At 37.6% G+C, this 12,860-nt stretch overlaps 1 protein-coding gene across 1 annotated transcript in view; it reads right to left on the bottom strand.

Annotated features, from left to right (window-relative positions):
- ntrk2a (neurotrophic tyrosine kinase, receptor, type 2a) overlaps positions 1 to 8,466 on the bottom strand; it is a gene marked incomplete at both ends in the record, with an annotated part of 76,225 nt that extends 67,759 nt beyond the window's left edge. The window contains 5 exons of the mRNA XM_079826588.1: positions 6,122 to 6,264; positions 7,113 to 7,181; positions 7,651 to 7,722; positions 7,810 to 7,884; positions 8,261 to 8,466. Of these exons, the coding sequence (XP_079682714.1) occupies positions 6,122 to 6,264; positions 7,113 to 7,181; positions 7,651 to 7,722; positions 7,810 to 7,884; positions 8,261 to 8,466 (565 nt within the window). The remainder of the gene's footprint in view (positions 1 to 6,121; positions 6,265 to 7,112; positions 7,182 to 7,650; positions 7,723 to 7,809; positions 7,885 to 8,260) is intronic.
- Between the last annotated feature and the right edge of the window lie 4,394 nt (positions 8,467 to 12,860).

The raw sequence follows: 12,860 nt of genomic DNA, 5'->3' as shown, positions 1-12,860 counted from the left end.
TATTAATAACTGATTATGTTGTAGTCAATGTTTGCTTTTTCCTGCTTGTATTCATTTTTATTTGTTTTGCATAGTAACAAAACAAACCTGTGGCTGCACTTTATTTTTTGGCAAAATAATTTTGTCAGATAAATACCTTAACCATTTTTGTTCTTCCATCATATTTAAAATATGTAAAAAAAAAATTAAAAAAATACAAAATATATTTACACTGTATCCTTATTTCATTTTATGTTTTGTTTTGAAAGACCTTTATCTTTCATTTTATTTAGAATTTATAGACATTTATAGTTAATAAATGGGTATAGTTAAAGAGATACTGAGATATGTATTTGATATTTTAGTTCAGAAATGTAATCACTTTAAATAAATTTAATTAAAGTAACTTTAATTAAACATTTCACCAATTCTCACAAATTATATTTTTTGTGATATATATATATTTATTCAGAATCTTTCAATATTATTATATTATATTAATTATATTATATTATATCTAATCACACAAAAAATGTATTTCTTATATTCTAACAGCCAATATCAGGGTATATTTAAAGTGACACTGAAGTGTCTATTTGATTTAAATGCATCTCAGATATCAGATCTTGTACTTTCCCGTCTGCATCACAGGAATACCATTCTAACCCGCTAAACGCTCCCACTAAATTCAAGGCCAAAGAGTGCAGAAAGCTCTGACCGTCTCTCTCATGAATGGACAGCCAAATCAGATCTATCTCCATCTGCTCCCAGGCGGCTGCAAGTTACATCCTTATCACCGCGTCCCTGGTATCTCTTTCTGCCGCAGGAAACTGCAGGTCATGCAACTATCACCATTTCAAGACTCATGTACTGTTTTTTATAAATATCCTCCACACACACAGCACACACCTTCAGCCTGTTCTAACCGGACAAACAGTTTTCCAATAGCAGCTCCTACTCTTAAAGGAACAGTTCACCCAAAAATGAAAATTCTGTCATAATTTACTTGTGCTCACATCATTCCAAACCTCTGACTTTTTGCGGAACACAAAAGACGACATTCTGGAGAATTTTCAACTGTTTTTGTCCATACAATGAAAGTCAGTAGGGTCTTAAATATCACTGGACCCCATTGACTTTCAAACAAACCACTGAGACCATTTTCAAAATATCTTATTTTGTGTTTGGAATGACATAGCGGCATTTTTGGGATCAAACGGCAACAAGTTTCTCTTTATCGTTTAGGCAAAAAATCTCATGTACATTTGGCACCAGAGACGTTCCAAAAACGATGGTAAATTAAAGCGATTCAGTGGAGCAGCTTATTTTCATTCATGGCACAATAAAATGGAAAAGAAAGGCAGCATTTGGCCACAGGCCAGCAGACGCTCGCAGCAGAGTCTAAATGTCTCAGTGTTTTTGCATTCTGGGGATCCCCCCCGTCTGTCTCTATTTTTCCCTTTTCCTCCCTCTCTCTCTTGTCCTTCTCTTCCTCCCTCGAGGGCCTTCTGCTGTGGTATTGCTTAAAATAGGCCTGGCTGGAGGCTGATCTTTGGATCAATAATGATCCGCGCCTCAAGCCGCAGCCATAAAACTACAGCCTGGACAAATCACATCTTACCAAACAAACAAACCCTAAACTTCAGCCTTGAATATTATATGAGTGAAACCCCAAGTTTCCTTTAAAATATGCTGATTCGCAGGCCATAGTGGATTGTTTTAGTTAATTCTTTCTAATCAACTGGCTTTATCACAGACACACATCTTGACAATCAGTTTTAAGGGATTAAATTCTTAAAGGGATAGTTCAACCAAAAATGAAATTTTTGTCATTACTTACTCACCTTGAAGTTGTTCCAAACCTGTATGAGTTTATTTCTTTTGTTGAAAACAAAATAAGATATTTTAATGAATGTTGTCAACCAGACAGTTGACGGCACCCATTGACTTGTTTTCAACAGGTTTGGAACAACTAAGGGTGAGAAAATTATTTTCTTTTTTGGGTGAACTATCACTTTTAAGCTTGTAATAAAGACCAGTGTGGGCGTTGTTAAGTAAAAACTAAAACTGTTACAAATCATTTTCGGTAATTGAAATAATGGTAAAATACAATACAATAGAATGGAAATATTATATTAAAAACTTCAAATATAAAAAACAAATGATATTTAGAAATGCTGTCTTGGCAACTAACTGACATCAAATAAGTTGAAGTTATAATAAAATTCCAAAAATTGAAAATGATAAATAAAAATAAATGAAAGCTAAATAGAATAAAAAAGCAATAAAAATGACAAAAACACATACAAATTACTAAAACGTAATATTAATAAATTACTATTAATAATTGCTAAAATAGTATGTAAATGCACTGTAAAAAAAAATTGCTGCCTTAATTTTTTTTAAGCACAATCAACTTGGATGTTTATGTCATTTCAACATTAAACTGACTTAAAAAACAATATATAACTCATAATATAACTATGAGTTAACATATGTTGTCATAAATTATTTGTCACATCATTTTTGACAGTTTAATACTAAACAAAGACACATTTGAAAGCCTCTTATCATGCAAATTATCAATATTGATATTATTTATTTAATTAATCAAATTTTTTCCTGGGTGTGTTTTTACTTTCTTTCTTTCGAATTAAACAGCATTTTTGCTGCAGTCCTTTTTTATAACTCTGTAAACGCCCTCACATGTGAAATAGGATACAGCACTGCGCTTACAAGCTATGGGTGGTAGCACTTTATTTTACAGTCCAGTTCCCATTGTACATATGTACTTGTTATAGTAATTGCAATAACTGGGTAATAACTATGTACTAACACTGAACCTACGCCTAAACCTAACCGTAACCCATGTAGTTACCTTATATTACCCAGAACTTTCTTAGGGAAGTACACTGTAAGTCCAAAACACGTACTGTAAAATAAAGTGTAACCCTATGGGTTCATGCTGGATCCAGTTTCTAACTGTCCCATCTTTGAAGTCTATAGTACATTATGGCTGTGTTCACACTGCAGGGCTTAATGCTCAATTCCGATTTTTTGAAAAAATGCGATTTTTTTGCAAGGCCGTTCACATTTCCAATTAAATGCGACCTTTTGTGATCTCCTGTCTGAACGTGAAATGACCCAGAAGTGACCCGCATGCGCAGAAGAGTACTCAACGGTCAACGACGGCACTTGTTGTTTACGGAAGTAGCCAAATATGGGTGTCAGCATTGGAGTTCGTTTAGCTTTATTAAAGTTATTTTCGCAACGGAGCCAGCACCATTACAACCTTCTCATGTTAAGAAGAAAATTAAAAAAGAGGAGGAGAGCAAGGTTTTTGGCCATGGCGTTTTGTGGAGCAGTGGTAGCAACGTCGGTACAGAGAAACGTGTGTGTGCGGAGTCGCAGCCAGGAGTGGTGGGATACTGATGTGAGTGGCTTTACTGATACCGAATTCGTCAGTAACTTCAGAATGACCAGATCCACCTTCAATTATGTTTGCGAGCGCCTTCAACTAACTTTGTCACGGGAAGAGACACGTCTGCGCCGGCCCATAACAGTGCAGAAACGCGTTGGAGTTGGAGTGTATTGGCTAGCAACAGGTGCGTACTTCTTCTTTTATTGGCGGTTAGCAACTATTTCTTGTGCATTACCGCCACCACTGGACTGGAGTAAGGAACGGGAGTTACAATGATGACGTTTGTCGCGTATCAACGACGTGCGGGTCGGATACATGTGACCTGGCAGTTCAGACTGAAGACGCATTTCAAAAGATCGGATATGTATCGGATTTGGACCACATACCCAAGTGGCCTGGGTCGCATTTGAAAAGATCGGATCTGTGTCGTTCAGACTGTCATGAAAAGATCAGATACAGGTCGCATAGGGGCAAAAAATCGGAATTGGGTCGTTTCAGCCTGCAGTGTGAACGCAGCCTATGACAGTAAACACTGGTAAAACCAGACTGAGATGATCAAGGGCCTTGTTAAAAATAAGATTCAGCCACTTGTTTCAAACGCTAATATCCTTCAGGACTATACGCAGAGGCAACACATTCTCACTCCCAACTCGTCACATATTATTATCAACACTTGGTCAGGACCCCTTTGGCGTCACTTTTTAATGCACAGGGTACCCCTTTAGCATCATGTTTCGACGCGCAGGTGCTCCATTGATTTCAATGAGAAACCTTTGGCGTCATACACAGACGCATTGGGCATATCGCCATGATGCAATTATATATTGGGTTATGATTTTGTCATTATGACATGTTGGAGTGTGATCCTCAATTTAATCAGCCAGTATACTTTAAATGTATTTATTTATTTTATTTACGCTATTTAGACACGTTTGAACATGTAACCCAACCCCATCCTATCCCTAAACCTACCCATTTGTGTATAATATGATATAAAACACAGAATATAACAGGCAGATACGACTGCATGCACAATTTATTCAAAAAGTACAAATATTCCAAGTGTTCTGAGGCCAAATGATTAATTTGTGTGAAGAAAATCCCCAAATGCGATCAGCGTCTCTGTCCGCCTCTGCCGAAGATCATGAACACATTCAAAAGATTTCATAGTGAAATCGCATTGGCTCTCGTATGTCTCGTGACCAATTGTGTCATTACATCAGCTTTGCTTGTAAAATGTCATTGGCTCTTGTGTGTCTCGTGACCGATTGTGTCATGCTTAAGAGTCAGGTGTATCATTTCAATGAGATATGAATGACAGAGCGTTTGTGCGTTCACGGAGCGGTGGGATCATCATCTCAGCGATTAAAACATTAAGATCAACTCTGTTCTTTACATGAAGACTTCGTATGACTTCAGAAGACTTGGAATGCAACATGAGTTAATACTTTTATACTGTTTTTAGTCCGTTTTTGCAATAAATATCTGTGACTGTACTTTTATTTGCCTGTTATGTGTTTTATAATGTTGAGAAGTGGGTAGGTTTAGGGTAGGAGTGGGGTTAGTTGCTCCAAAATATAAAAGTAGCATATTAATATTCATAAAATCATGTCTGCTTTTACAAATGCGTCTTGGTCTGACGCATTGGGCAAAACACTGAAATCAATGGAGCACCTGCGCGTCGAAAAATGGCGCTAAAGGGGTACCCTGTGCGTTAAAAAGTTGCGCCGAGGGGTCCTGACCAAGCGTCAATATGTGACGAGTTGGGAGTGAGAACGTGTTGCAACAGCAACATCACCAGAAAATACAAGGTTTGACACAACATTTGCTTATGTTTTACTCATTTCTCATTAGTTTAGGAATAACAATCTAACAGCATCATATCTCAGACTGTCCTCCAAAAAAACGACTCTATAGGTTGTTTTTCAAGCACCTTATTACGACCTTTATTTACGCTTCTCAGTCATGCGCCCTCTAGCTGGCATAAAAATACCGACAGTGTCGTGTTGCGTCTGTCAACTGACGTATGACTGTCGTTACCAATCAAAATGCGTGTTCATTTAAATGCAATGTGTGGACTTTTTAATCACCATTTGTCATATTTCCATTTAGCAAAAATAATTTTTTATTAACAACTACACCCACCCCACCCCTAAACCTACCCATTGATTCATAGTGCATATACACTTTATGAGCTCATGTGTTCCCGGGGATCGAACCCATGATTGCATGATCACATGATTACATGATGTTGTATTTTGCAATGCTCTATCAATTGAGCTACGCAAAACCCGAAGTATGACGCAAATAAAAGGAAAAAAAGTCCTGTTGTCGATAGGGGCGCAACTTTAGTAAACGCTCCTATGGGTCGTATTTCATGAATTAAAATGAAAGTGTCCTGTTGTCGATAGGGGCGCAACTTTAGTAAACGCTCCTATGGGTCGTATTTCAGGGAAGTGACAAACAACCTATATAGGCGTATTGGTCGGAGGACATGTTGTAATATCTAACTGTGACTTTCTTACATCAAATTTGAAGTTTTTTGGGGGGTTTTTGTTTCAATAAATTACCTAAAGTTTTGAGCTCTAAAAGTTACAGGACATTTTCATAGAGCTCCTACTGTATATCTTACTCAGATTTGATTTCTCATGATATGACCCCTTTAAAAAGAAAAGTCTAGACTGTGTTATCCATTTCTTTTCTTTATCAACTAATTCTTACCGCAGTTAGGCAGTGTGAGCGTAGACAGAGCCCTCCTCTTTCCTCCCTCCTCCACACACAGCAGCTCCTCGGCCTCCTCTCCTCTCCACTGCTTCAACCACACGTTCTCACACGAGCACTGCAAAGTATTGCCTGCCAACAACCTGCAACATAGCAACAGTGCCCTGAGAACATGCAGTACTCACACAAGAACACAAATAACTCTACATGTAACCTGGTTAGAATACATGATGATCAGGATATATCATAACATGAATATGGACAGTGTCGGGGGGTAACAATACAAGTAACGTGAGTTATATACGTAATCAGATGACTTTTTGAAGTAACTAGTAAAGTAATGCATTTATTTTAAATTTACAACAAATATCGGAAATACTTTTTCAGATAGGTAACGCAAGTTACATTGTTTTCCCATGTATTGACTGACATCTCTCCTGTCCTCATGTTGAGGGAAATCGGGAGTAAGTGGAGAGGCGCTGTGTGTAAACATGATGGCTATTGTAGTTCTAGCATGCATTTACACATCTCACTTGCACAAAAACAGATTCAGTATTACTCAAAATGAATAAAAACAGTGACATGACTAGACCATAACTCAGAATATTACGCAAACATGCAATAATTAAGTGTTATATTACACAACTAATGTCTTTGCTGCTGACCTCGATGAATTCAACCATACCGAAAATCAAAACTAGCAAGTCCAGACAATATTTTCGAGAGCGTTGGCACTGGCTGGCCAACAGTCCTGTTTGACCGATTCCAAAAATTATCAAATTTACCAACAACCTTGCAAATACTGCACTATTTTTGAATAAATGTTACTTTTTGAATATACTGTTATTTAAAATAAACGTTTAATTGTATATTTCATGCAAGCATCATAATCACCAAAAACAAATCAAACAAAAAACATAAGCTCACACTGGAGATTAAATGCACTGACTGGTAACTGTAATATATCTTCCAAAAACATTGCGAGACTCACAGGTATGAAATGTTTAAATGATGAAACGTCCTCCAGGATAGATACGACAGATTGTTCTCTTTGAGATTCCTGTAAAAGGAGGCAATGATCAGCAAAGAAACATATACTAAATATCAGATTTTGGTAACACTTTATTTTGCTGTTTTCTTGTTACACGTTACATGTAGTTACTATAGTAATAACTATAAAAATTATACACAATTACATGCAACTAACCCTATACGAGTAAGTACATGTAGTTCATTATTATTACTCAGTACTTAAATGTGTAATTACACTGTAACAGGTACTGAATGATAGTAAGTCACTACATGTACTTAGGAATAGGAGTTGGTTTTAACATAATTTATAGTTATTACTACAGTAACTACACATAACACGTATAACAAGGACACTGTGTTACCAAATAAAGTGTAACCCGGATGTTTTGTCAATGTTTAAGTATAGGTAATATTTCATTTTTTTTTTTTACATAAAATGACACTCTGCAAACAATCAACACATGCTAAATTGAACCGTCCTAAACCAAAACACTCACAGATATTGTAGTTTCATGTTGCTCTGAAAGGCCTGCCTCGAAATATATGTGAGCCTCGTGCTTGTTACAGTTCTGAAGAATAAGACAAACACCGATGTCATAAGTTTCCATCTAACCGCATGTAAAGAACATACAATTCTTCCACATTTTAGTACTCACAAGTTTCTGAGGTTGCGGTACAAGTTGAGATCTTTTTCATTAATGGATGTGAAACTGCTTTGATTTGCAATGTATCTGTGAACAGCAACAAGAACATTCTCTCTTAAACAGTCATCCATGGTAATACAATCCTTGAAAAATACAGCCTTGATGCTCTGGTGTGATTTATAACAGCAACTTAACTCAAAATGTCTTCAGTGACATATTATTTTTGCAAACATCCGTGTAAAAAACTAGAAACAGCACTGAAGCGAATATAATGACACAAATGATGTGGTTTGCACTTATGAAATCACTTTGGCACAGTGATTCAAGTACAATAAATCAAACTGAATAAACCATAGACACAATAATGCAAGTTAATGACGCTTTGATTCATTGGCTGGCTGTTTTAAAGAGTTGACATGCATCATCATCTTCAGTGACCCCTGGCACCTTCTGTATGACTTACATGTCTGTGATATTCTCCATCTCTGCCTCGGACTGCAGCATCGGGAAAGCCATAATACTGCTCTCCGCATCCACGCACGAGATCCGCACGCCCGTGCACGTGCAGAGCTCCGGACAAGCGGCACCGGGCCTCCAGAGCGCGAGCAGCATCAGAACCCAACAGAACCCCCAGCCCGCCATGCCGAAGCCCCTCGACAGCAGGCTCATCGCCGGGTCCTCGCCTCCAGATTTAAGACCCCTGGAATCCGACAGCGCTCAAACACACGCGCCCGCGTCTGGAGCGAAACGGATCGAGTCGACCTTGTCTCGGGCGTCTATCTACGTGAAGTGCTCGTATTCCTCTCTTCCTCTTGCCTCTGTATGTCTCGCTCTACCTCGGAATGATGCTGGGGTGAAATGACGCGTCCGGTGTGCAGAACAGAACAGAAGAGGACAGGACAGGAGACGCGCACTTGAGAAACGCGAGTGGTGAAGTGAGGGAGCGCGAGCGCTGGATGATGCGCAGCGCATCTGAGGGGAGGAGACGATGAGAGGAGAAGAGATCGTTAAAGCAATTTATTGATTATTGACAACGTGTAACATCCTTACAAGACTTAAGACTGTAAGTTAAAGGGATAGTTCACCCAAAAATGAAAATTAGCCCATGATTTACTCACCCTCAAGCCAGGTGTAGCTATATGACATTCTTCTTTCAGGCGAATACAATCAGAGTTACAAGACAGAATACAAGACGGTCCGCCGGAAGCTAGATATTTGACTTTATAATGTGTTATGGATATTATTCTTACACAAACCCATCAATTCGCTTCAGAAGGCCTTTATTAACCCCACGGAGCCGTGTGGAGCACTTTTATAATGGATGGATGCACTTTTTAGGTCTTCAAATTTTGGGCTGCCATTCACTGCCATTATAATGCTTGGATTAGCCCGGGCATTTATTAATAACTCCGATTGTGTTCGTCTGAAAGAAGAATGTCATATACTCCTAGGATGACTTGAGGGTGCATAAATCATGGGCTAATTTTAATTTTTGGGTGAAATATAGGTGTATGAATTATCTGCTGTATGGATGAATCGCATATAGAAATGTTGTGATTCCGTTATATCAAGTCAGGACACTTTTATCTCCTTTCAGGAATGTTGCTCAGATTATGACAGCCACCTCATTAACACAGAACCAGACAGTTTCTTTTGTGAATTAATCGTTTTTGGAATTCATTTTAAAATTAAAATCTCGTAGTTTTTGACTCTGAAGTCTCTCTCTTTTGAAGCGCGTTTTCTATGGTTTATTCCGCAAGGGAGTGCTAGGATGTCCGTGGGAAAGTCTAAAGAAAAACAGTGTAAAATATATCAAAGTAAATAAATAGCCTATAAAAAATTTGATTCAACTAATAAATGGGACACTTTTTGCCATTGCGATGAATTGAAATAAATATAAATTATAGCTAAATCTAAAAAATGAAAGAAAAAAAACGTAATAATGTAACATAATATTAATTATTTATAATATTAATTTTCACAGTAGGCCTACACTCTAAAAAATGCTGGGTTAAAAACAACCCAAGTTGGGTTGAAAATGGACTAACCCAGCAATTGGGTTGTTTTTACCCAGTGAATGGGTTGTTTTAACCCAGCAATTGGGTTGTTTTAACCCAGTGAATGGGTTGTTTTAACCCAGCGGTTGTGTTAAATGTTTAGTTAGTCAATGTTTTTAACCCAGCATTGATTTTATAGGCTACATGAAAATATATAGGATATATGCCTATATGCTTTTAAAATTTAAGGATAATCATATTTGGGGGTCAAATATAGATGGAGAAAATAAAGAGTCATACAGATCTGCTTTTTACAAGAATTATGAATGTGTAAAAAATAACGACTATACACAATGACGAGATCGATACAGGAAATCTTTATTTAGGATAATAACTGTTTTATGATGATGATAAGTAATTCATTATCTGTTTTCGATATTTAACTTGCTATAAATATCTCTCGTGTATCAGCCTCGTGGCACTTCTCTCAGTGTTTTTGATATTTCAGACAGCGAGCACCGATTTGCCTCCGGTCTTTTTGCGATTGTCATTAACTGTCGGCGAGTGGAAAATCAGGGCTAAAATCATGTAGTGTTGGCGGCATTAATTGATTTGTGGACAAGAAAAACTGAATAAAGCAAGTTAGGCCTTGAAACACGCAGCATCATTCAATGTGTTGATGTAATTTCCAGTGAAACCGGAAGACAGGGCGGGGCATATCAATCAGCTCCTCCCCTTTTTAAAAATAGCCAATAGCGTTTCGTTTATATCACAGCTCAGCCCGAGCCGTTGAGCACAGTAAAGCCGCAGTTTCCTCCAAATCTCCTTCATATCGCTTTAAAACACAGCATTCTGTGCAGAATTCAAATGTGTCCGATACGTTTTCTGCTCTGCGGCGACTCGATCACATATGTGCCGTTCACCATGTTGAAAATAGTAGCCTAAATGTGTGAACAAGTGACCGATTTCAGTCACAACTTCAGCATCTATTTATAATGTAGAGCTTCAGATTCTAGAGAGCATTTGATTGGACAGAAAATCTGAAAAGAAGCTGAAGTGCAAAGTGATGTCATCAAAATCATTGATCCATATTGGTAAAAGTGAGAGTATGTAAGTTTTGAATGCTTATATTTTCTAATTTTGTCATTGTTTTGGGAGCACTAGCTTATAACAGTAAGGCTAACATATTCATACTGAAAGCCAAAAAAACCCTTCCATTTTGAATGTCATAGGTACTTTAAGATGCGTTTCAGTCGAGCACGACTAACGAATGGAATGATGGCTCGTTCATAACACAATGGGCACTCACTTGTTGCCACCTGGCGCGTGAACGAATCGTTTTAATGAACCGATTCAGAACAGCAGCGCGCTCAAACCGGGGTCAAGCATCATTCTAATGACGTCAGGTTTGACGCACGACGCGGGAATATAAATCAAAGGGGAATTAGATGAGCGCTCGTGAAGTGCCAATTAACGTGCACTCAGTTAATGACACTCAAGTATTTTTAGGCCAGGTCTATAAACCATAAAGATAAAGATAAAGATAAAGATGTAGAATGTATATGATTAAAGCCAGGACTACTATATGCTTGAATTTAACAGATGGTATTACTTAAACAAGAGACACTTCATTATGAAAGCCCTGCCTTGTTGTGGTCTTGAATTGTGCGTACTTTTTTCCACTACGGATACATTCACCTTTATGTAATCACCCGGAATAACAGCCTATCTACGCTGATTCATTAAATGGTCCATTTGGGATGTGCTTGGCTCGCAAATGCAGAATTACATTCCAATGCTGCCATCTACCGGTGCCCAGTGGTACTTGTTGAAGGACATTTATGTAGTCTATGCTAAAGGCAAGCATCACTTTTATTGTTTCTCATATTTAGGATGACGGAGTTGTAAACACATAGCATTAGTCAATTATTTCGACACATAGCCGTATGTGCTATAGACATGAATGACAGACCGAGTAGCCTACAGGTGTGGCATTTGTTGCTTTTTGCTATACTGCACAAAGACTGTTCAGATATGGGCTTTTTTTTTTATCTGTCTAACAAAATAGATGTCAAAAACCTACATATTTCCTATTTTCCACAACTAATTAATTTATAATTAGCCTACTACTTTTACTATCCAGTAGTGTAGTCAAGGCCACCTAATCTGAGACCAAGTCAAGACCAAGACCAATGTGTGTTGAGACCAAGGCAAGACCAAGGCAGGGTGAGACCGAGTCGAGACCAGCACTCCTTAAATTCATAAAGATCCACATTACCGCCTGAGAAATTACTTATTTTTAATCAATAAATATAATTAGAATAAGACACTTTATTGAGCTTTTACCAATCAAATGAAATTACCCAATTACATTAATGATGTTAATAAATAAATCAGACAATGCACTGGCAATTTATTAATATCCCAGCAATTGTGGTCTTGACTGGTCTTGAAACGAAACAAAATCTGAGTTAAATGTATACTTATGTATTATTTAAGTATTTTGTGACTTCATACATTTCACAGTGATACATTCCTCCACCATAAGTAGGCCTACATACAAACGTCCGCTAATCAGCTTGAAAGTTTGCTCGATTTTCTCAGAAATATTCGTTTGAGAAAGACAATGCAGTAAATCCAAAAGGCCAAAAGGTTTGATTTCATGATAACTTTGCTGAAAACCAGTCTATGCTGGTTGGCTGATCTTAGCTGGTGTAAACAATTTAAAACCAGCCTGCTAAACCAGCTATGACCAGGCTGGAAGACCAGCTAAATGATTTAGGCTGGTTTTAGCGGTTTTCGCCCTGCAGTGCAGACAGGAATAATGCAAGAAATAAACTGCATAACTTACCCACATTTGCAGGAATGTGGTCCACATGCTTCAAATTTTCCATGCAAAGAGAAGATGCTAATGTGACTGTGCAGATGATGAGAGTTCTTACTTGCATGAGAAGGAAAGATTAACAGTTAGGTAGAAAATGTAATGCCATGTCAGCAACTGTTTTTTTCTGACTTTTTTTTATCTCACAATTACAAGATATAAACTCACAATCCATAGAAAAATTG

This window comes from Gobio gobio (genome assembly GCF_949357685.1).
Source record: "Gobio gobio genome assembly, chromosome: 10".
NCBI classification, from domain to species: domain Eukaryota; kingdom Metazoa; phylum Chordata; class Actinopteri; order Cypriniformes; family Gobionidae; genus Gobio; species Gobio gobio.
The sequence above is the reverse complement of the archived record's forward strand: the minus strand, read 5'-3'. Positions and strand labels throughout refer to the sequence as shown.